This window comes from Colias philodice, chromosome 26 (genome assembly GCF_061535455.1).
Source record: "Colias philodice isolate Cphi_HAF_F1 chromosome 26, ilColPhil1 Martin Lab GWU primary, whole genome shotgun sequence".
NCBI lineage: Eukaryota > Metazoa > Arthropoda > Insecta > Lepidoptera > Pieridae > Colias > Colias philodice.
The window spans coordinates 8154504-8180398 of NC_143111.1; the positions used below are offsets into that span (position 1 = coordinate 8154504).

Genomic DNA, 25895 nt, shown 5'->3' on the forward strand with positions numbered 1-25895 from the left:
TCCATGTGTAGCATTCGGTAATCATATTGTACATGAACTCAGAAAATACGATACTTACACTCAATCATGTGTTAAAAATGCAATTAATACAATTATTCACGAAGCGGATATGGAAAAATATCAGATTTAAAGACCAGGATATTACACACAACCACCCACTACCACGTCAACCATAACTTCCGATGAAAATCTGCATAACACACAATTTACTCCTGCTACTACTACAGAAACATCAGACTTTAATTTTGTTGACAGCTCCGTTATTTAAATATGAGGCAGATAAATAAATAATTTGATTGCTTGCTTGTTTCACAAGCAACGATAGCCGATTGGTTCAACTACTGTCGAGTGACCATAGTTGTTGATAACATTGAAAACAAGTATCAAAAACCAATCGGCGGCCCTGGCAAAGTCGTCCAGATCGACGAAAGTAAATTTGGAAAGCGAAAATTTAATAAAGGAAGAAGAGCTGAAGGTCGCTGGATGCTGGGAATGATTGAGGATGGCAGCAACGATTTAAGAGTGGCGGTGTGTCCTGAAAATTGCAGAAATTCCGAAACATTAATACCAATAATAAAAAAACATGTACGAGAGGGGTTAACAGTACATACAGACTGCTGGAGAGCTTATAATGATCTAATTAATCATGGCTACATCCACAAAACTGTGAATCACTCCGATCCAGAAAACCCATTTGTCGGATTGAAAGCCAGTGGCGTAATTTAAAAAAAACGTTTCCATAAGCAAAAATACAAAGAGAATTTTGAGGATTGGTTGATTGAATATTATTAGCGCAAAGATATAGACAATAAGAATATTGATCCATTTAAAGAATTGATTGAATCAATAAAAAAAGTGTATAAAATTTATTTATTTTGTTTTATTTCTTCACCATATCATACATACATGCTACCAAAGATTACCGAAGAACATGTCAATCTACAAAAAATTAACAAAATGAAAGTTAAAACTGCAACACAATTATTCAGCCATTCAATGGCTTCCGCCACCAAAACATTTATATGATGCAGGAAAAGTTTCCTTCGAGTGCACACACTTAATTCCCGTCATATTGTTATTGGACAAATTATTTGATACTTTAAATAGTAATACTTTCTCTATAGAAAATGGAAAAGTGTAGGTCAGGTGTAAAGCACAATTCACCCCATCATGAATTATGGAAACAAGCCATAAAATTTTTAAAAGAAACAAAATTCATAGAAAGAAAGATCTATAAATAATCTTATCAAAACTATAGAGGTATATAATTTGTTGACAGCTCCGTTATTTAAATATGAGGCAGATAAATAAATAATTTGATTGCTTGCTTGTTTCACAAGCAACGATAGCCGATTGGTTCAACTACTGTCGAGAGACCATAGTTGTTGATTACATTGAAAACAAGTATCAAGAACCAATCGGCGGCCCTGGCAAAGTCGTCCAGATCGACGAAAGTAAATTTGGAAAGCGAAAATTTAATAAAGGAAGAAGAGCTGAAGGTCACTGGATGCTGGGAATGATTGAGGATGGCAGCAACGATTTAAGAGTGGCGGTGTGTCCTGAAAATTGCAGAAATTCCGAAACATTAATACCAATAATAAAAAAACATGTACGAGAGGGGTTAACAGTACATACAGACTGCTGGAGAGCTTATAATGATCTCATTAATCATGGCTACATTCACAAAACTGTGAATCACTCCGATCCAGAAAACCCATTTGTCGGCCCCGACGGGACACACGCCCAATGGATTGAAAGCCAGTGGCGTAATTTAAAAAAAAACGTTTCCATAAGCAAAAATACAAAGAGAATTTTGAGGATTGGTTGATTGAATATTATTAGCGCAAAGATATAGACAATAAGAATATTGATCCATTTAAAGAATTGATTGAATCAATAAAAAAAGTGTATAAAATTTATTTATTTTGTTTTATTTCTTCACCATATCATACATACATGCTACCAAAGATTACCGAAGAACATGTCAGTAAACAAAAAATTAACAAAATGAAAGTTAAAACTGCAACACAATTATTCAGCCATTCAATGGCTTCCGCCACCAAACATTTATATGATGCAGGAAAAGTTTCCTTCGAGTGCGCACACTTTATTCCCGTCATATTGTTATTGGACAAATTATTTGATACTTTAAATAGTAATACTTTCTCTATAGAAAATGGAAAAGTGTATAGGTCAGGTGTAAAGCACAATTCACCCCATCATGAATTATGGAAACAAGCCATAAAATTTTTAAAAGAAACAAAATTTATAGAAAGAAAGATCTATAAAAAAATCTTATCAAAACTATAGAGGGATTCCAAGCCATTTGGAAAATATTGCACAATAAGTATATCATGTTATGTTGCAACTTTAATCAGGACCCAATCGAAAACTTCTTTGGGAGTGTAAGAAGTCTAGGTATAAGAAATGTAGCTCCTAACAAAATTAACTTTGCTAATGATATGTACGTTATGACAGCGGTTGTAACAATAAATCGGGAATCATAACCTTAAATCCTAGCTTATGTCCGTGTTAATATTTTGTTTCCGTTCGAATTTCTTCTGATCTGTGTTGTGTGTGTCTTCTATGTCTGTCTCAGTATAATCTTAATACATACAGTACATCAAAACAATTATTACGACAGTCGTTGAAAATATTATATTCTTTACACAACCTTAAAATATCAAAATGTTACAGTCACACTATAATGACATAAAAGTGTCAACATCATAAACACGGAAATTAATCACAGAGGCGCCCTCAAATCTTAGGACGGTTCTCTTTTCACTCAGACTCTACTACATACAAATTGACTACTACAATTTAATGATCAAGACCTCAAGACCTCAAAACCTCTTTGTAAAAAGGACCATGTAATAAAATTTATTTTCTGACTTATTAAAGCACCAGCAACTTAAATATTATTTTGTTCATTCATTCAAATATAATTTAAATCAAAAGAAAGAAATCGCACATATCTTTGATCATTGCAATTATTCATTTGAAACTAGAACTTCTCAAATGTGTAATTTATATGTGTAATTTCTCCGTCTCTATGAGAAACGCAAAATTTCTAGAGCCCTATAAAGTTGTTCAAAGTTGATCCAAATTTTACCTGTAGGCATTTCGGAATTTTATCCTCTATTTCATGGTCTGTGCCGTCGGCTTGACCATGTGAGATTACACCTTCATTCCAGCCCTTCAAAACCTATAGATCCATGCGTATATATACCTTCTGCGTCTGTCTAGTCGCGGCCGCCGCGCGGGGCATACCAAAGAGGATCTTTTGGGCTCGCACCTGGACCCTCTTGTGCTGAATAAAATCCGCTTCGCCCTCCCAACTGTCGAACTCGCTAGAGCCTTCTGCCCAGAATGTACCTCCCTCTCTGAAAAAACCTACAAGGAAATGAAGATTAGGATGCTTGAATGGCCTTTCTGTGTGGGGCTTATAATTGGCCCTCCGTCCATCCTAGAATTAGAGGTTCCGCCGTTCAAAATGAACTGATCGTGGCATCACTAGCAGAATTAAAGCCTCTACTCTTAAGCAGAAAAGAGATATAGAGGGAGCTTGCAGATAGTGAGGATATAGATGACTCATCAACGCTTCGCTCATCAGCCAAGTCTGGAAAGCTAACAAGGATAGATAATCTAGAACAAAATTTTAGCGAGATGAAGGAAATGCTCTCCAACATTATGGGAAGGCTTAGTAATAATGTTGATGATGAATCCAAAGGAGAGGCAGCTTATGCATTCTTCTTGATGATGAGCTACAGGAAGAATATCCAAGACAGAATGAAACGACAATAGAATCCTCAGACAGGAAGGCCCCAGCTCTAAACACCAGAGGATGATGATGATTTTGGCCTCTCCCCCCAAACTAAACAACAGGAACCTCCAATTCCTACACCAAAGGCACACCCAGGCAGGGTATTAAATGCATGAGACTGGGTGACTTGGGATACAAACAGATCCTGAGTATGCTGAGGTCCAGAAAAAGCTACAGGCGTTTCCAGTATTTCACGCCTTGAAAGTTAACCCTTCTCTTATGAAAATTAATCCGACAAATGCTTCATCTGATTCTCTATCCAAGCAGGAATCCTCTTTTGGAACAATCTTACATGGGCTGCTACTGCAACGCGAGGCTCTTACCAACACTATTAAGGAGCTCTCAACAAAGCATAATTTTCTAAAATCGGATATTAAAGAAGCGCTGTCTGGACCAAACTCTGCTTTTAAGGCGGTTTCTGATGACATCTTGCAATATGTTTGTGGTCATAAAGTGGAATTAATAGAACTTCGAAGGAATGCGATTCTACCGAAAGATGAGTACTACACAACACTGCTTAATGCCATTCCTCCTTCTTCGACACATCTTTTTGATGAGCAGCCGGTCTCAGAATTGTTGAAGCAACCTTCACTACAAGGAAACGAATTCACACCTCAACTGCCTAATGTGTAGTCCATTTCATCGTTTGTTCCATCAAGAAGTTTTAAAATATCTCTTCCCGCGCATTTCGCGTCTACTTGCCGCATAGCATTCAAACGTTCAGTAACATGTCTCCCAAAAAACCAATAGGGCTGCGACTGTTCCACCCCACTCAAGGGAGACATAGACACTAAGAGATTATCAAGCAATTCCTTGCATTTGTTAAATTTATTCCTCTTTGATTTATTCTTTTTCCTTGGTCGATCTGTCCTCTGTCCCGTTTGTCTGATATTTAGGATATCCGTTTCATTTATATCAGATAGAGCGGTCTCAAAATTGATGTTTGCTTCTTTGCAATCTTCTTGTGTTGAATTGTATTCCTGAAATTGTTTATATTATGTGTGCATTAATTGATTTTTAACAAATGACATAAAGCCTAATTTTAAATGTAATTATAAAGACTCTTATTATGTAATTGAATGAATGACATATAAGATTTATTTTTTTAATTATTGTGGGAAGGAAACAATTGTTTATGCAGCTATCGTTAAAATATTTAGATTGAAAGTTTTGTTATATTATTATTCCTATGATTGAAGTCACACATCATTATAAAATAATTAATTAAAAAAAAAAACTATCTTCTTTCAAATGGTCAGAACTAGATAGAATTTAAATGGAACCAACCAGAGGGCACTGGCTTTCTAATAAAAAAATAATCAGTAGATTGTTCGCAGGTAAGAAACAAAAACAAATACAGTTAAATTAAGAACCTCTTTTTACGAAGTTGGTTAATGCTGAAGATATGAAATTAAAATATAAATAAATAAATCTTGATTTATGTATAAAAATGAATTCCAAATTTCATCCATCATCACACAGGTGAACTACTGGTCCGATGTCAATATTTCTTTTTTGTTATTTTTCATACAGTCAGGAAAAGGATCTTATGAAAGAAAAACTTAAGAAATTTTCTCTATAAATTAATAAAATTCAGAAAACTTGAAGGTAATAATTGAACTTCACGCATCTGACAGTTCAAGTGAAGATAGGACAATGTCAGCAAGTAATAAATAATCACTTTGTAGCATATAAAGTTATTTTCTGTCTGTATGTATGCATGGTTAGATCTTTAAAACTACACAATGGATTTTGATTCAGTTTCGTAGCATATAAAGTTATTTTCTGTCTGTATGTATGCATGCTTAAATCTTTAAAACTACACAATGGATTTTAATTCAGTATTTTTTTTTGTAGTCAGAGGGATTAAACAGGAAGGTTTTAGTATATTATTTATGAGGTTTTAGACAAAGCAGCAGAAATGCAAAAGATTTACCTCATAAGAGCAGTCATCCCTCTTTGTAGAATCTCTTAAGAACTGCAGCGGCTTCCACAACGGCCAGCAAGGAGTGTAGACCTCATCTGGTGACTTGGCAGTCTCTTTGGACTTTAAAACTTTCCGCAGGTTATGATTAAATGTGCTTCTTATATTCACCCAGCGGTCTCTAACTGAACGAGCTGAAAATAAAATAAAAGTACTTAATACTACATATATCTTAATCTTTCTCTCAACCACCGAGCTACCAGATCCGACCGCGACACAATAGATTTTCTATTGTGTCTGTGATTCCGGGGCCTGATGGATTAATATAAATAAATCTTGTGTCACAATGTTTGTCCTCAATGGACTCCTAAACCACTTAACCGATTATAATAAATTTCACACACCATGTGCAGTTCTATCCAACTTGAGAGATAGGATAGTTTAAACATGTAGGTACCACGGGCGAAGCCAGGGCGGACCACTAGTACTATATTATGTAGTTATATAAGTTTCATATTATGTAAAATTTAATTGTAATATTGACATGATTTTAAAAGAGCAACTATGGAGTTTCTTGCCGGATCTTCTCCTTAGATACTGCTTTCTGAATCGGTGGTAATTGTTAAAAATATTTATTGACAATTCGAAAGTGCTTCTTAAAGAAGTCTAATTGAATAAATAAATGTTTGAGTTTGAGTTTATCAATTTATAATTTACCTATGATATTTTCTTACCATAGTATAAAACTGCAATAGTGAAAGTTAATTACTAGACTTGGCTCTTTTTATGTTTTGAAACAATAATAAAAATAATAAATACACTTTATTCAGCACCAAGTAAATACACGTAAAACAAGAAACAGACAATATGTTATAAAGCTAAAAAGGCGGCCTCATCGCTAATATTACTTATAAGTAATAATAATTAATGGCATTTTGTGACTTGAAACATCAATTCCACACAAATCAGCTGTACAAGCGTAATTTTACAAACATTTGATTTTGTGGCTTATTTTTCAACATGCAAGAACTCTTTTCACATCACTACATAGTATAAAACAAAGTCGCTTTCCCTGTCCCTATGTCCCTTTGTACGCTTAAATCTTTGAAACTACGCAACGGATTTTGATGCGGTTTTTTTTAATAGATAGAGTGATTCAAGAGGAAGGTTTATATGTATAATAACATCCATTAAATAGTGGAGAAGTACTGTTATTTTTGAGGTTTCTAATGTGATGTCGTAAAAAATTACATTTTTTCCGCTTACATTGCAAACGCAGGCTGAACCCTACGAGTTTTATCAAAATAAAGTACTAAGTATTATACACATTGAAAAGGTCTACAGAAAAGTCCGCGATGGTATATGTCTATCTCTTATGGATAACCCACAATAACTTTTTTTTGTCATTTACTTTTTACGACAAATAATGGCTAATTTTCGATGCGATTTTAACCAATACAGCATTAATCCTTAACCAATTAAATACCTTGAATACATTGTTCATTTAATATAGATCTATATGCCCCTTTACACCGTATGATTTAAGGGAATATTTTCGAAGATATTACAGATTTAAAAATTGCGGGACGTAGCGTTTGCGGCGGTACCGGCCGGCCGCCCAGCTATCTATTTTATACCCGTGCGAAGCCGCTATGTTTTTATATACAACGTTCAGTTTTTCTGTAGTGTATTTAGTATCAGCATTGCACCCGTGCGAAGCCAGGGCGGGTCGCTAGTTTTTTATAAGTAAACTAGATTTCCGCCAGCAGCTTCGCCCACTTTGTTTAAAACCTCATAAATTATATACTAAAACCTTCCTCTTGAATCACTCTATCAATTAAAAAAAAAACGCATCAAAATCTGTTGCGTAGTTTTAAAGATTTAAGCATACATAGGGACATATGGACAGAGAAAGCGACTTTGTTTTATACTATGTAGTTAAGTATGTTCCCGACATTTTATGAAGTATGAGACTTTGGAAATAATCATTGAAGTTTACGTTTTTATTCAAACTTTAAACAGTAGACTGACGGTATATATTCGGATCTTAATTGCTTCTAACATTACAAGCTATAGAACATAATATTAGATAGATAGCATTGATACATTCACAGTAATAAACATTTGGTGCGATGTAACCTTAATATAACAAATTACAAAACATACCTGTAAAACCACGTCCTAACTTCGAAGCAAATTCTGCATAAGCTTTGTATTTTTGCTGAATGTGGTGATTTGTATTACCGATTGGCTTCCAAATGAACTCTTTCTGGCGTATGAAATCAACCAATAGCAGCTCTAATTTACGAGTCCAATAACAAGGCTTACGAGGCATTATTGCTGATATTTGATATATTATGTTAGTAAATTATATAATCTTACGCAAGAATTGAATAGTAATGAATAAAATAATCGACTATTTACCATGCTTGAAAGATAAAATGACGCAGCTTGCGTTTACAACCCCGCAATTTTTTTTCAAGTGACAACTGACATTCACAATTTTACAGAGCAAGCAGTGTTCAGTGTTGCCAACTAAATTTTCGAAACGGCACTACGCCAACAGCAAAAAAGCCTGTAAAAACATGTAAAAAACATGTAAAAAAAGCACTATTATTTTCAGTCCAAAAGGGCGCTTAGCGTTAAAAAAATCCTTTAATTACTAAGAAAAACCTTTTTATTAAGAAATAAATCATCTTTTATTCACTTTCATCATTGGACCCTTTGACCCGGTTTCGATTGACCTGTAATTATTTAAATCTGTAAATGCTTTTAAAACCCACGATTTGTATAACTTCCTTGGGAATTTCGTAGTTGAAGCAAGATTTATTCATTGCTTCTATGCCCGTCCGAATATAATTATCACAAAAAATTGAGCAAGCGCAGACCCATTCGATATCGTTGTTTTACGTTCGTTTTACGTTTGTATTACGTTCTTAAAAAGCACTAGATTCGGTACTAGGCATTAAAATTGAATTTTAAGTACTACCTAATACATGAAAAAAAGCGCTAGATCTAGTGCCGAAAGCACTAAGTTGGGAGAACACGTAGTATTTGTATTCTCTTTGGGCAGAACTGAAAGAAAGTAATAACACTACATAGTATTAAGCAAAGTCGCTATCTCTGTCCCTATGTCCCTTTGTATGCTTAAATCTTTAAAACTACGCAACGGATTTTGAAGCGGTTTTTTTTAATAGATAGAGTGATTCAAGAGGAAGGTTTTAATATAATTTATTCGGTTTTAAATAAAGCGGGCGAAGCCGCGGGCGGTATGCTAGTAAGCAATACGTAGAAGCAATATTAGAGAATATTAGTAATATGCGTAGACAGAGAAACCAATTGGATTCTCTGTCTACGGTAATATGTGACATTGACTGGTGAAATGTGAATGGTGATTAACATGTCAATGTCATCTGCTTTTTTCTTATTGCCACATTTAAAAACACCTTTTTTATATGTATTTTATAAAATAAAGATTAAAATATCAAATATCTGCATATAATTATCTTTTTTATTAAATCTCCACCTGTCTGTATGTACTTTATTATGTTTTTTAATCTTCGACACGTAAAGAAAAATTAAAAATATTGTACTTAAGTAAGTTTTTATTTCCCCAAATAAATTGAACAAACTTTAAATTCTAAAAAAGATTATTACTTATTACATTAGTAAAGACAATAAAATATTATATATTATGTATAACAATGAGTAATAATATGTCAAGATGGGGTTTTGAGTTTCCGTCTGATCTAAGTTCAAGTATAACGTCGTTTAACTGGACTGTGCAGTGTGCACCAAATTTATTAGTTTTGATAAAATATGGCCATGATCTTTTGCTATATCTAAGGTTGATTTTTCCTTATAAATGAAAGCTAACCAAAAACGGTCCGAGCGAGAGACAATAAAAGGTAGCCTATGTCCTTTCTCGGGCACCAAAATATTTCCATACCAAATTTCATACAAATTGGTTCAGTAGTTTAGGCGTGATTGAGTAACAGACAGACAGACAGAGTTACTTTCGCATTTATAATATTAAGACGTATGGATATATGTATTGAAATAACATCATGTAAGTGAAAATCATCACAGGAACAGTCACATGCATATACTACGCATTATGAATCCATTTGTTCCATCAGTTTATTTGCACTGAATAATGCTCTTTTGAATAATGCTGTTTTATTAATTATGAATTACACTAACTATTATTTACACACTGCAGTGCTGTGGAATGTATTAAATTGTATATTAAGTAGGTATACCTGGTGTAATCTCAGTGTGTTTCCCAACGTTGCGGGGGTGGTACGCCTCGCAAAAATTCGTAGTGATTTTTACGAAAAACTTGCCAGTATAAAAAATATAACAAAGTGTGTATGGTATGTGTGGTGGATTGTGTTTGATACTTTGGAGTGTTTATACTTTGTGTTGCGGTAGGTAAGTTAAAGAAAATAGAAAAGATATTTGTGAAATAAACGTCTTATATTTATTTTCTTGTATAGTATAATATAGCTCTCTTTTGTATTATAATATTATATGAAAAATTATATAAGTACATAGTTTATTATATTTAAGCTGCTTGACCGGCACAAGTTAAACTGTGCAAAATTAATTATTAATTATTATTGTCTGATTTTCTCATTATCAAGAAACAAGAAAAAAATTAAGTAAGTATGTACTTTTAAGCTTAGTAGTAGCATTTTGATTCTTACTTAGATTTTATTGTACCTATTGTTTTATTTTTTCAATGGCCATATTATAATATTACATAATATTATATACTCTATATTTTTCAAATACAGAACCCTCCCGAATGGTAGTATATAAATACTCAATATAGGCAATGATATAGGCGGGAATTTTCGCGCCTAAATTGGAGATATGAATTTATAGCCAATATCTTTGAATTTATTTCGAACCTCTTGATCTCTTCTTTTTGCAAGGGTTATAAATCAGTTCCATATTATTATAATGTAAAAGAATGCGTTTTTATGTCTCGGCTGAAATTTTTACATAAGTAAAAGCGGAGTATGATATTACAAAGATTACTAGCCGTTTTATTGAGGGTTCGTCATTCAGAATCACTAGCAAAAATGAAAATTAGCCTCTGTTTGACCCGGATTATTCAACTATTTTGACATCTAATTTCATCAAAAACACTACTACGGTTTTGCTATGTTCGCGTATACGATAACATACACACATTCATAATAATTGGATTTTAACAAAAATATTATGTGTATATAGGTCACTACTCTCACTAGCAGTATATTATTATTAGTCTGTGGTCACTAGTAAAATATAATAAGGAACCATAACGTAGTTAAAAGTAAATAATTTTCGGAGCTATTGCCTGTCGCGTGACTTGATCTGATAAACATGCGTTTCTTACGATAATTACTCCATAATATTATTACCTGACCTCACATGGCGCTAGAAGGTTGTACAGCTTTTGTTTTTGTGACCATTCCGTGGATTGGTTATTATAACCTCGCTATTCGGGTCACTTGGGAAGTGATTTTGTAGGAATCCTAGTTATTAAAATGGAATTTTAAATAAATACTTATATTTATAAATAAACACCCAGACACAGAGCAAACATCTTTGTTCATCACACAAATATTTGCCTCGGGTGGGAATTCAAATTTTGCTTTATTTTTTACATATTATTTCGCAATAAAAGGTAGCCTATGTCCTTTCTCGGGTATCAAAATATCTCCATACCAAATTTCATGCAAATTGGTTCAGTAGTTTAGGCGTGATTGAGTAACAGACAGACAGACAGAGTTACTTTCGCATTTATAATATTAGTATGGATAGTACAAATAGCTCCAGGGTGTTACCATGATGTCTCAAGAGCTATATATAGGTCGTATAGCGCCATCACTTTCCCACACTGGATATAATACTGCTTACTTAAACTTGGTAACCTCTCTGATATGAATAAGTAATCTATATCTGTACTAATAATTAATTGGCAGTTCTACCAATTGCTGATAAAATCAGAGATAGCCTAATTAACACTGGACTTAAATATACATACATTATTTACCATATAAACTGACAGATAAGCTTCATAGAACCAATTAATAGTTGTGACTATTTCTTTAGCGCGACGCTCTCAAGAGAGCATTCACATAATATCTACAGTTTAGGCCACGGCCACACAGAGACTTGCTTAGCTAGACCCTAGCGAGTAAGTTATGTTTAGCGGGTTGTTAGGCGGGACTCGAACCCGCGTCTATTTTAAACAAAAAATAATTTCTTTACACATTTCACGGAACACAAACGAGTAAAAAATAACTACTTTTTTATTCCGTTACATCCGATACAGGACGATGATTAAAAACTGATTTTCAACTCTAGCTAATGTACCGTTAATTTGAAAACTAAACGAATTAAGGAAAGCGAAGGCGCAGAAGTATTATATTTTATCCATAACTCAATAACCTCGGTAGGTGCTAAATTTTAGTAATAGTCAGTTTGGAAAGTTCAGAACGGTGGGTTACCAATCATATAATGTGTGTTTGGCGTGTTTGGAAAAACTTATTATGGCTCATGCAGTGGATCCGATCATGCGACGAATTTCTATATTTGTTTTGTTTATAAATCTGTTGGGCTAAACGTAAATAGTTAAAACACGTTATGACGATGAAGACGGTGAAGTATTTACAGTGTTTCTTGAGTTATTACTAATTAATTAATTACAATAACATAAATAATTGTATATGGATACTATGTGTCTGAATTTAATGAATAAAGACATTACGTTAAATACATGACGTATAATTAAAACGATCGAGTATATATTCATCCATTTAAAGGATGGTAATGAAACTAATAAATTTGTTAAAATTATAATCGAATCATGTGTGTTGTTAATAAAAAAATACACTGGATACAAACGTGAAGGGTGAGTTACATTTATATTGTTTATATTAAAGACAAAAGTTTGACAGCATGAGAGTCGAGCTAATAATTTGGATTAACTTTAATTTTAATCTATGTTGTAATTACTTCAGCTTAAGTCAGAAAGTATTTGAGAGATGCAAAATTAATTTGATGAACAATTGCTCCAATCGGTTAAGTAACAATAAGTAAAAGTAGGCTAAACAATAAATGACTGCTTCATTGAAATCAAATAAATTTTACGAAGTGTCTAGTCGTCCGCTAAACGGATGAATAAAATAAATTAGTCGTCCGATTACCGGATGAATAAAATAATTTAATCGTCCGATTACCGGATGAATAAAATAATTTAATCGTCCGATTATTCGGATTAATAGATAACCTTTTAACACTAAAGCTAGTTGGGTTGGACTAAAGCAAAGGGGGCGCAGGACAGAAAATTTTTGATGGAGTTGGTGTCATTATAACACCTATTTATTATTGTTTTATCGTAAAGATTACGCTAATATAAGCATGTTTTATAGGAACAACTTTTCTCTAAAATCAAAAATGGCCGAGATATTCGCCCTTAATTCGTTAGGTTAGGTTTAGGTTAGGTTAGCCTTTAGGTTAGGTTAGGTTAGGTTTCTTAAAAAAAAACTACACAGAAATAGGAGCCCCGCGAAGCGGGGCTCCGTCGACGCGCAAAAAAAAATCAAGTTTAGGTTAGGTTAGCCGTTAGGTTAGGTTAGGTTAGGTTTCTTAAAAAAAAAACTACACAGAAATAGGAGCCCCGCGAAGCGGGGCTCCGTCGACGCGCAAAAAAAAAATCAAGTTTAGGTTAGGTTAGCCGTTAGGTTAGGTTAGGTTAGGTTTCTTAAAAAAAACTACACAGAAATAGGAGCCACGCGAAGCGGGGCTCCGTCGAAGCGCAAAAAAAAAATCAAATACCTACGTGTGCCCTCCTCCCCTCTCCTCCCCCCACAAAAAACCTATAATACGTGCGGCAGTTCTCTAAAGAAACCCCGATAACCTAACTATATAGATAAATAGATGTTATCGGACGATTAAATTATTTTATTCATCCGGTAATCGGACGACTAATTTATTTTATTCATCCGTTTAGCGGACGACTAGCTTTGTCCTAAATTTTAAGTAATGTATTTCAAGACGATTTTCACACGGTACGATCTGATCCCATACTAAGCTTGTGTTATGGAAACCAGATGGCTGATAAACATACATATTATAATTTTAAATAAATACTTATATAGATAACAAACACCCAGACACAGAGCAAAAATCTATGTTCATCACACAAATATTTACCCTGGGAGGGAATCAAACCTACCACCTCTGGCTTGGAGGCAGGGTCAATACCAACTAAGCCAACCGGTCAGTCGAAATATGAATCATTATTATTATGATTTAGCTATTTCTCTAACATATGTTTTTTTAATACACTTGCATAATATATTGGAAAATACTATTCCCAGTTGGTCAGCAATAAAGTAAAGTAATTTAATAAACTTTAATAGCTGTTGTTAACTTGTTCTGTGACTGAATAGGTTATGCTATGCTACAAGTGCTACGAGTTTTCGTAGCTGTGCTATGGATTTCGATGAATAAGTTATATTAGTAAACATTTCTACTGATTAGTTCTGGAATGGGTAAATAGGACTTCGAAGATGCTTACGTATTCTATTTATGACCAACTAGATTTCCGCCCGCGGCTTTGACCGCGTTTCCAAAGGAAAACCCGCATAGTTCCCGTTCCCGTGGGATTTCTGGGATAAAAACTATCCTATGTGTTAATCCAAGTTACCCTCTATATGTGTGCTAAATTTCAAATTGTGCTGTTGCAAATTGTCTTTTTTATTTATAGTTCTACGACAAAAAGTTACTGAACCAAAGTTGTAGAGAAGTTAATTTGTTAATAATGTTAACATTGTTTTATTATCAGATAAATTGTTTAAGAGATATATCGTAAAAACCATTTCAACCGCTATTTTCAAGATGGCGGCCGTGGGACAAGGGTGGCGACCCCACAAACTTGGTGATAGCTTCAAACTCAAACTCAAACATTTATTTATTCAATTAGACTTCTTCGAGAAGCACTTTTGAAACGTCAATACATATTTTTTACATTTACCACCGATTCGGAAAGCAGTATCTATGGAGAAGAACCGGCAAGAAACTCCATACTTGCTCTTTTAAAACATATCAGTATTACAATTTAATTTTACAAAGTAACTGTATATTATCATAATATTATGCCAGAGAACTGTCCTGTGGTTTTTACGCGACAACCCTCCATGGGTTTTTATCTTCCATATATTCCTTAATGCTGTAATAGGCTCTCTGAACTAATACGTTTTTTTAAAATAATTTTTAAATTTAGCACTACACACTGACCCCCCCTACACATCAAAAAAATAAAATTGCGTCCACTAAAAAACGTAAGGTTAGGCCTAAAAAATGTAACATTTCAATGGATAGAGAGTCAGCTATTAATAAAACAATTTCGTAACAAAAGATATTTTATTTATTTTTTTGTACTTTAAATTTGTACGAATCAGTCACACACGACACATTCTTACAGGGGTCAGACACGATGTATGAAGAAGTGGGGTTGTAGCTCCTGGAACAAAAACAATTGAATATATTATAAACAATTTATTTATTTATTTATTTATTTATAATACTTCATTGTACAAACATGAAAGGACAAAGCAGAAAAAAAGAACAAAATTACAAAGGCATCATTTGTACAAAAGGCGGCCTTATTGCTGAACAGCAATCTCTACCAGGCAACCTGGTAGGAAAGGAAATGTAAGAAGGTCGTGGGATAGCGCAAAATAAATGACTATGATTACAATTACATAATATAACAATACATTGCAAATTACATAATATAACATAATATAACAATACATTGCAATTACAATTGAGGTTTATATGGAAAAAATCAAAGCAATTTAATTAAAAGTTATATTATTATTTTGTTCGTGGATCAATTAAAGACCAGACAGGTAAGAAAGCTTTCAAAATAATGAAAGTTTTTAGTAATTCTAAATTATTGTATCACGATTCTCAAATCATTTATCTGTAATAATGTGTGTACTTTAATTACCTAAATAAAAAATGGGTATTAATCAAATGGACTTTTTGTCTCCTATTTTATTATGAATGTAAATGATAATTCTAGATCTTATTTATTTACATAATGCATGATACATTTTATATAATTAACCATACGTTAAGAAATTATAATTTAAAATTAAGATTTCAAAACCTGTTTCTGAAACAAGTTATCAATACAAACATCGCTATTCGTATCAAATTACACCCATAAAGTGCTCGTATTCGATATACAAATGCATACAACTTATGCTCACCTGTAGTAACCACCATATCCGCCTTGTCCATAGCCACCACCGTAACCGTAGCCGCCTCCGTATCCGTGACCGTAGCCTCCGTGACCGTAACCGCCGTTGTATCCGCCGTAGCTCCTGCCGTGGAGAGCAGAGGCAACCTTGGTTCCAATGATACCAACGCCGAGACCGACGGCACCAGCTGCCAAACCGGCTCCAATCACACCAGCTGCTGCAGCGCCTATAAAGATAAAAGAAATAAATTAAAACACGATTGAAATATTTTTAATCCATAAGTAAATAACAATTTAATTCGAATCTTATAATCCATATACCTACTCTTTAATATAATTAGTTTTAATTTATCCCTCCTAAAAGATGTCTTATCTGGGAAACCCAATTTGATAATAATATTTATTCAAATTATATCGATGCATATAAATGAAATGATATATTGGGAGTCATGGACGTATAAAAAAAGACGGACGGTATATCGCCTAAACATTGAGTGAAGCCTAGTAATGGCGGCGAAACATCCATGTGTGTGTGCCATGTTGCCATGGCAACAGCTGTGTTGATGACAATGGCGGCTGTATTTTTTTCTATAAATTTTGCCGTAACAATTTTGTCATTAAAACATAAAAGAAATAACTTGCTTCCCTGTGGAATGTAATCCCTTGTGATTTGTTATTTAAAATTGTACTGTTGCGACACCATTTAACCACGCAAGACGGCATTTTAAATATTTTTTGTGAAACAGTGACGCAGTTAATCAGTCGGTAGTTCACGACGTAATGGCGGCCGACTAGCTTACTATGGTGAGAGTGTGTGCGTGTTTATTGTCTTTACACGATCGCTAGCTTACTATGGTGGCTTCACGTTGTTAGTTCGTAATACGGCGTCCGTCTTTTTTTATACGTCCATGTTGGGAGTATTATGTTTCAAGTAATATAACAGTGGGTAGGTACCTATTTGTTTTTGATTTAGCTAGAGTCTTTTATTATTCATATAATTTAACTAGTGACCCGCCCCGGCTTCGCACGGGTGCAATGCTGATACTAAATACACTACAGAAAAACTGTGAACGTTGTATATAAAAATAAAAAACATAGCGTCCCGCTCCGGCTTCGCACGGGTATAAAATAGATAGCCGGGCGGCCGGCCTGTAGCGCTGCAGCAAACGCTACGTCCCGCAATTTTTAAATCTGTAATATCTTCGAAAATATTCACTTAAATCATATGGTGTAAAGGGCCATATAGATCTATATTAAATGAACAATGTATTCAAGGTATTTAAATGGTTAAGGATTAATGCTGTATTGGTTAAAATCGCATCGAAAATTAGCCATTATTTGTCGTAAAAAGTAAATGACAAAAAAAAGTTATTGTGGGTTATCCATAAGAGATAGACATATACCATCGCGGACTTTTCTGTAGACCTTTTCAATGTGTATAATACTTAGTACATTATTTTGATAAAACTCGTAGGGTTCAGCCTGCGTTTGCAATGTAAGCGGAAAAAATGTAATTTTTTACGACATCACATTAGAAACCTCAAAAATAACAGTACTTCTCCACTATTTAATGTTATTATACATATAAACCTTCCTCTTGAATCACTCTATCTATTAAAAAAAACCGCATCAAAATCCGTTGCGTAGTTTCAAAGATTTAAGCGTACAAAGGGACATAGGGACATAGGGACAGGGAAAGCGACTTTGTTTTATACTATGTAGTGATTCTGGTCTTTCGAATAATATGTAACTTTATTTGGTTCCTGTACACATTATACTTAAAACATTAAATCTACCGCTAAAAGGTTATTTAATCAATTATAGACCCAAATGCATAATAATAATATAACAATGCAGCCATTGGTACCAAAGAGGTAATCATGTATTCCATCATCTATTTGCTAAGTAATGTTTAACACATCGTGATATCATAATTTAACACGTCAGGAAAGAAATGTACCTAATCTGTAAATTTAAATGATTAATATAAAAATTTGATGTACACACATAAATGTCGAAAGTCCAACATAAATGTTTACATTACATTTTTTACAATAGTCAAATAAAATGTTCTGGGATTTATCCGTGCCTGTTACTACAAACCTTATAAGAAAGTTTCAATAAATTGTGAGCTTATGCAATACCTAATAACTCAGTTGTTATTAATGTCTAAAGCGCGTCACACACGGTGAAGATAATGTAAAATATATATTATCTTAGAGCATATTTCCGATTATCGCTCGCCATACAAATCCTATGAGCCATAACACACGACGAAGATAATATATTATATTTTACCTTCAATATCTTAAGATACCAAGCGATAAGCCATCTATAGGCCGGGAGATACTGACACAAAATTTCGGGTCATTTGTAACAGGATGGCGGTTCTACAGGGGTACGCAATGACAAAAAGAATTAAGTCTTACAATCGTCCGCCCCACATTTGCAATCTGCGATATTTTTTTCTAGGTAGAATTGTATACAAACAAACAGAATATAATGATCCCATACTGTAAAAAAATTATTTTACGTATTGTACAGTCGTATTTTTGAAGCGTGACGAATAAATTAGTTTTATCAAATCAAAAAATGACATCAAAAAAATCACATCACCATCAATCCGCCATCCTGTTACAAATGACCCGAAATTTTGTGTCAGTATCTCCCGGCCTATAAGATGTTATATTATTATACCAAATATGTACATACATTATTTATGACATTTTAGTAATGGTTCGGTCACACTACCAACGACTACGACGACAACGACCAAAATTCTCATCCAGACAAAATTCATTCAAAATAAAATATTAAAATTTCCCGTCATACTGGTATTCGGAAGAAAGAAAATTCGAGGTCAATAAATAAAAAAATAGGTTTTTTGCGATTTTCGCCGAGACGGTAAGCTAATCATATAATTACCTGGGACCAAAATTGTAGACCATAAAATTATCTATAAAAAACTTCTAATACATTTTTTTCTAGGCGCCACCGTTTCTACGAAAAATCTATGTTTTCATTTATTATTCGCAAAAAAAAAATCCAATCATCAGAACGACAGGAAATTTTAATATTTTATTTTTAAGTGTGTTTTTCACAATTTTGTTAAATTGCGACTGGATGAAAATTTTGTTTGTGGTCGTCTTCGTCGTTGGTAGGGTGAACAAATCCTTAGCGAAATATCGACAATTGACATTTAAAATAAATGACAATTAGTTTCGCCAGCGTATCTTAATCGTGTGTGATACCTTAAGATACTGTAATATTTTATATTAGAGAATCTTAACATAAAATATTATAGTATCTTCACCGTGTATGATGCCCATAAAATACTCCGATGGATTGTTCATTATATACCTACGTATTTTGATATTATCCACACCTTTAATATTTTATACAAACTAAATAGCATTATTTTGTCCGATCTAATTAAATGGTTCATAATTTCTATCACTGATAATGCTAAAATAAAGTTAAAAAAACATTCACAAGTAATATAGTAATAATTAATTACCTAATAATAACAAATTTCTCTTTTCCCTGGGATGTTCAACACCAGCCACCTGAACATCTTGCTCCGGCCGGAGAGCATTCATAAGAGGTCCTTGTCCTTCCCTCCTTCCCTCCTCAACGGCATAGCACACGCCGCATGCGACAAGCACACAAAATACCACCAAACTCAGCTTCATGATTATCTGTAAAAAAACATTTAATTACATTCTACTTCTACTACAGTATCGTTGTAAAAATAGAGTATTAACTAAACTTCAGGTTCTGTTTTTACAGTTTATAAATGGATATAGACAGGATAGATTGATTAATAAATCTACTGGTGAGATTCGAGTATGTTGCGGCACGAATTAGGTTACGCTTGCAGGAAAACCACACACTGCACACTGCACAATGTAATGTTAAATTGATAAATATTTATTATTTATGCTGGTTTAAATAAAATCGTAATAATAGATTGATTCAATCTTCAATTAGGTACTACTTTCAGCTTAAATCTCAATGATAATAACAAACCCAAAACCGATTTATCATCCCAAAATTGAAATTACAAAATTGCGACTAAATTTGTATTACAGTTCAAACACTTTAGACTAAACATCAAACTTAGTCCACGTTAAACAAGGCCTAAAAGTAAATATATTTTATGATTAAACTCAATTAATATTAAAGTTAGATATCTTTTTACGAACCTCTATAAAGGCGAAACTTAAATGGATTGTTAGTTTTGTTTGAAATTTGTTATCTTATTTTGAAAATTAATTTACGAAAATATTAAAGGACATACCTTTTTAATTTGTTGCTAAAATACAATCACAAACTAGCACCTTTTAAAGTGTACTGCCCGACGCGTTCCACACACGTAGTTTTTATAGGTCGACCGGACACACGACACGGAGATATATGTCAATGATCCATACTCATTTTCCGCCGCGCCTTAAAATATCTATAACCTTAAGCTTTTACCATGGGACCAACTAGCCGACATTCAGTATCAACATTTACTCAGTAAGGTAAGTCCCTATAAAATCCCTGCACATACGATGTAAATAGATCAAAGATTAACCCTGAAAGGTCTGATTGAATGTGAATGTGCCTTCATAAAACTATGTTTAGCTGTAGACGCTCTTATAAAACGATTAGCCTTAAATTCTACACTTACCTAAGATTTTGGTTTATTGCAAATAATTGATAAACAATAAAAAAAAGGTCAGAGGGCTATAAAAATCTAAATTAAAGTTGATTAATTATTCAGAAACACAATTTAGAAGTAAAAAATAAAAAAGTTATAAGGCTGAAATTATATAAAAATCATACTTATTTTTAGAAATTAATCATCAATAATAAACACATAACAAATAATAACAATATTATGAACATTTTATTCAAATTGATACCATCTTTACATAAACACGCACAAAATACGTTAGGGCGGTTTGTCAGCAAATCTATACTTCTATACTAATAATTATAAAGAGGAAAGGTTTGTATGTATGTATGTATGGTTTTCACGCATAAACTACTGAACCGATTATAATGAAATTTAGCACACATATAGAGGGTAACTTGGATTAACACATAGGATAGGTTTTATCCCGGAAATCCCACGGGAACGGGAACTATGCGGGTTTTCCTTTGAAAACGCGGGCGAAGACGCAGGCGAAAAGCTAGTAATAAATAAACTGGTCCACAAATGGACGTTACATGGAATGGAAACCACTAGGATTTTTCATTTACCTTTACCCCTTTTAAATAAAGTAAGAATAAAAAAAAAATAAAAAAAAATAGAAAACTATTGTATATTAAAATACAGCACGCAAATAGTAAAACCACAAATATGTTTCATTGTTATGTATTTTCCATATCAATATTTTTCTCATAAGCATCTCTGTGGTTGTCGTTTAATTTAAAAAATACTATTTTGTTCAAATTTATGCTAAACACCGAGTTATAGATTTGAAGAATTGTTATTTATATCTCGATGAGGTTTCCCCAGTTTATTTATATTATATTATATGACTTTGTGGTTTATCCTACTCGAAGAAAGGTCAGTATGTTATCATTTTTATTTATGAGCTCAACTCGAACTGTGAACGAGGTTTTTCCCATTTTTATCAGAAGTGCGAGCACGCAAACTATCGTCAAAGTATTTATATCCTCATTGAGAGCATTTGTATAGGAATTTGAACAGCGACCCTACCGTGCGTAAAAGGAACTAATTTTTGTATATGTACTATCAGTCCGCCCCGCTTTCGCCCGTGGTACATGTTTACGTTTACTCTCGATAAGAACCATCCTCGTACTTTTAGGAATATTATTAAAATAAGAATTAAAAAAATCGGTTCGGCCGTTCTCGAGTTTGGCGAATCATTTTTGTTATATAGATATCTAATGACGTCATACTCTCGATGACGATACGAATACTTTGACGAAATGTTTGTGATTAGTGAAGTACCGTGTCCCCAAGTGGGGTAAGGGGCAGATTATTATCCATACATTTTCAAAGAGTTGGTTAAAAGTGGGAAAAAATCGAGTCTAAGGGTGCTTTTCCACCAATTATGAGCGAGGATGTGTAGCGAGGAATGTGTTTGTAAATAACCAAACATATCGCTTCAAAACTTCAAACTAAATGAAGCGATATGATTGGTTTCTACAAACACATTCCTCGCAACACATCCTCGCACAATATTGGTGGAAAAATACCCTAAACGAATCGGTTACATACAAACATACAGGAACGTGTTATGAAACATTTTTAAGCGTTTCGTAAAATGGAAACTATAAAATTAGCTTTTTATAAAATTATGTCACTATATAGTCACATAGAGTTAGCAGGGAATATAAGATACTGTAGCTGTAGTTATATTTCCAATACTTTATTAAAACTTCTAAGTTTTACAGGGATTTTTTATATCTTTATTTTTGTGATTTTTATCCAAAAGGACGATGTCAATCCCATCGTACCTTGTACAAATATGTTACACTAATAAGACCCAATTTCACCATTATTTTCTAAATCAAGCATTAATTAATGGAGTGTTAAAATTAACATGTATTTTAACATTGTTGTCAACTCTACAGGTTCCAAGAAGGAAATTTAAAAGACCATTTATACACCAGGGTAGAAGCCTTTAAAAATAATAAAAAGTTAAAAAAAAATTGCAGTAGGATGAAACCCATTAGAAAAGGAGGAAAATATGATAAAAATGTAAGGAAAAATAAATTACGGTCAATCCGAGTTCGGGAAGTGGGAGGGGGTGTTATTTTATGTCAATTTTGTATCGACAATATATTACGAACTAGTAGCGACATCTAGCGAGAAGTGTGTAAGGCTTAGGTATGTTCGTTTTTTTTAAATAAAGTTTAGTTCTTGTCTGTCAATCAAGCGTTTCATTTATTAGAGGTTATGGACCCAGATTTTTTAAGTTTTTCTCGCAATTTTCTTGGATATTCCTAGTGGAAATAGACTTTGCAGATTGAGATAAACTGTGTTAACGTGACTGTGAAAATGACGACGAATTATCTTGTTAGTGTGCCTAAATTGAAAGGACGTGAAAACTACAGTGAATGGGCTTTTGCTTTTTTTTTTTTTTGCTTTTATACATTATTAGGTACTAGCTTTTGCTCGCAGGTCCACTCGCGTGAATGGCAAACCCTCAGAAAAAATGCGCTTTTTTCGGTATGAAAGGTACCTTATGTCCTTCAAAGAATGAGATGATTAGTTCAATAGATGAAGCGTGAAGAGAGGCAACCAAACAAACAAATGAACAAACTCACTTCAGATTTATAATATTAGTTAGGATATATTTTTTCTCAATCAAAGTTCTACTTGCTAGTTTAAGGCTCGCGGTTTCGCCCTCCTCAAAAATTGAACCAAGCTTTAGTAAAAAAGGTACAAACATGAACTACATACAGCAGACAGCTCTAGGGGACTTTGCTTTATAATATGTATAAATTTTATTATGAATTGTTGCAGATTAATCCTAACCAAGGTCAGTCCAGTAACCAGGACGATGTGCCGTTGATACATCCCTCAACAAGCATATCTGACCACACTATGGTACATTCTAATAATGCAATATTGAGTCTTTCTTTTAATCATTATTTACTAGTTCACGTATTTATTTTTAAACGTTACAGAGTCCAGCTTCAACTTATCTGTGTCCACAACAGGAAAATACTCCATTACCATCTACGAGCCAGGAGAGCAAAGATAATTGTAATACATCTTCTTCCTCCAGATGCATGTGAAACAAAGATACAATCAAACATTTACCTAGCACGCACATACAAACATTCGCGAGCACACACAAAAATAAAACACTTAAATCATACGATCACTTATAAAAAGATACACACATGTGTCTGAGCTTAATGATTGCAATAATACATGGGAAATACTAGGTCTATTTTACATAGAACCAATTAATAGTTGTGAGAATTTCTTTAGCGCGCCGCTCTCAAGAGAGCATTCACATATTAAGTATCTACAGGTTAGGCCACGGCCACACAGAGACTTGCTTAGCTAGACCCTAGCGAGTAAGTTATGTTTAGAGGGTTGTTAGGTGGGACTCGAACCCGCGTCTATTTGCCAAACAAAAAATTACTTCACACATTTCACAGAACACAAACGAGTAAAAAATAACTACTTTTTTATTCCGTTACAGGATGATGATTAAAAACTGATTTTCAACTCTTGCTAATGTACCGTTAATTTGAAAACTAAACGAATTAAGGAAAGCGAAGGCGCAGCAGTATTTTATCCATAACTCAATAACCTCGGTAGGTGCTAAATTTCAGTAATAGTCAGTTTTTAAAGTTCTGAACGGTGGGTTACCAATCGTATAATGTGTGTTTGGCGTGTTTGGAAAAACTTATTATGGCTCATGCAGTGGATCCGATCATGCGACGAATTTCTATATTTGTTTTGTTTATAAATCTATTGGGTTAAACGTAAATAGTTAAAACAGGTTATGACGATGAAGACGGTGAAGTTTTTACAGTGTTTCTTGAATTTTTAAATTATTGAATTAATAAAATAAGTTCTTAATAAAATTCATCATCAGCACATACAATAATCAATGCCTAAAATTACACTGTAGGTATATATACATACACGTGAAGGGTGAGTTAAAAATGGTAAGTAATTTATTTGTTTATATTACAAAAAAAAGTTTGACAGCATGAGAGTCAAGCTAATAATTTGGATTATCTTTAATTTTAATCTATGTTGTAATTACTTCAGTTTAAGTCAGAAAGTATTCGAGAGATGCAAAATTAATTTGATAAACAGTTGCTCGAATCGGTTAAGTAAATTATAGGCTAAACAATAAATGACTGCTTCATTGAAATCAAATAAATATTTTAGGTAGGTAATGTATTTCAAGACGATTTTCACACGGTACGATCTGATCCCATACTAAGCTTGTGTTATGGAAACGATCAGATGGCTGATAAATATACATGAATAATTTAAAATAAATACTTTTAAAGATAACAAACACCCAGAAATAGAGCAAAAATCTATGTTCATCACAAAAATATTTACCCTGGGAGGGAATCGAACCCACGACCTCTGGCTTGGAGGCAGGGTCACTACCAAGTACCAACTAAGCTAACCGGTCAGACGAAATATGAATCATTATTATTATTATTTAGCTATTTCTCTTACATTTCTTCTTTTAATACACTTGCATAATATATTGGAAAATACTATTCCCAGTTGGTCAGCAATAAAGTAAAGTAATTAATAAACTTTAATAGTTGTTAACTTGTTCTGTGACTGAATAGGTTATGCTATGCTACAAGTGCTACGAGTTTTCGTAGCTGTGCTACGAATGTCACGGATGAATAAGTTATATTAGTAAACATTTCTACTGATTATATTTCTATCTTACTAGATTTCCGCCCGCGGCTTCGACCGCGTTTTCAAAGGAAAACCCGCATAGTTCCCGTTCCCGTGGGATTTCCGGGATAAAAACTATCCTATGTGTTAATCCAAGTTACTCTCTATATGTGTGCTATATTTCATTGCAATCGGTTCAGTAGAATTTGCGTGAAAGAGTAACAAACACACATACATCCTCACAAAATTTCGCATTTATAAAATTAGTAGGATTTTATTTTGATTAAAGCATTAAGACAACCTTTTGCAATGAAGTTGGTCTTTCGAGACAATAACAGTAATATTAATGAGACTAGAATTTCAGTGCTTATATAATATGTCTCATTGTTTTGAAGTACGTTTAACAATAAATAGAAACACTGCAAGTTTCTTATAAAGATTTGAAATACAAAACTGCACTACAATGTTTTCATGTTTACTATAAACTAGCATGTTCCAAAGAATAGAAGAAATA

General features: G+C 33.4%; 3 protein-coding genes across 3 annotated transcripts in view; 1 reads left to right on the forward strand and 2 right to left on the reverse strand.

Annotated features, from left to right (window-relative positions):
* Positions 1-2078: 2078 nt before the first annotated feature.
* Positions 2079-8238, reverse strand: LOC149477054 (uncharacterized). Its single transcript, XM_089711405.1, has 4 exons — positions 8175-8238; positions 7917-8090; positions 5763-5944; positions 2079-4806 (listed from the first exon to the last, which is right to left on the reverse strand). The coding sequence occupies exons 2-4, from the start codon at positions 8083-8085 to the stop codon at positions 4441-4443; spliced, it is 717 nt and encodes a 238-aa protein (XP_089567531.1). The 5' UTR covers positions 8086-8090; positions 8175-8238; the 3' UTR covers positions 2079-4440.
* A 1811-nt stretch (positions 8239-10049) lies between these two features.
* LOC149477055 (uncharacterized) overlaps positions 10050-25895 on the forward strand; it is a 306353-nt gene continuing 290507 nt past the window's right edge. Inside the window, exon 1 of the mRNA XM_089711381.1 lies at positions 10050-10184. The gene's annotated coding sequence lies outside the window, so the exon portion shown is untranslated. The remainder of the gene's footprint in view (positions 10185-25895) is intronic.
* LOC149477056 (uncharacterized) lies at positions 15138-20458 on the reverse strand. Its single transcript, XM_089711410.1, has 4 exons — positions 20324-20458; positions 19541-19721; positions 16034-16238; positions 15138-15276 (listed from the first exon to the last, which is right to left on the reverse strand). Exons 2-4 carry the CDS (start codon positions 19713-19715, stop codon positions 15177-15179), a joined length of 480 nt encoding a protein of 159 aa, XP_089567536.1. The 5' UTR covers positions 19716-19721; positions 20324-20458; the 3' UTR covers positions 15138-15176.

Bases quoted from the DNA above. Each gene is read 5' to 3' on its own strand.
- LOC149477054 (XM_089711405.1), bottom strand. From the start codon at position 8,085: ATGCCTCGTAAGCCTTGTTATTGGACTCGTAAATTAGAGCTGCTATTG. The intron at 5,945-7,916 runs GTATGTTTTGTA...TTTTATTTTCAG, and splicing joins GTTAGGACGTGGTTTTACAG to CTCGTTCAGTTAGAGACCGC. The intron at 4,807-5,762 runs GTAAATCTTTTG...AAACAATTTCAG, and splicing joins GGGATGACTGCTCTTATGAG to GAATACAATTCAACACAAGA.
- LOC149477056 (XM_089711410.1), bottom strand. From the start codon at position 19,715: ATGAAGCTGAGTTTGGTGGTATTTTGTGTGCTTGTCGCATGCGGCGTG. The intron at 16,239-19,540 runs GTAATTAATTAT...GCGCTGCAGCAG, and splicing joins GAGAAATTTGTTATTATTAG to CTGGTGTGATTGGAGCCGGT. The intron at 15,277-16,033 runs GTGAGCATAAGT...TTTTTGTTCCAG, and splicing joins GGATATGGTGGTTACTACAG to GAGCTACAACCCCACTTCTT.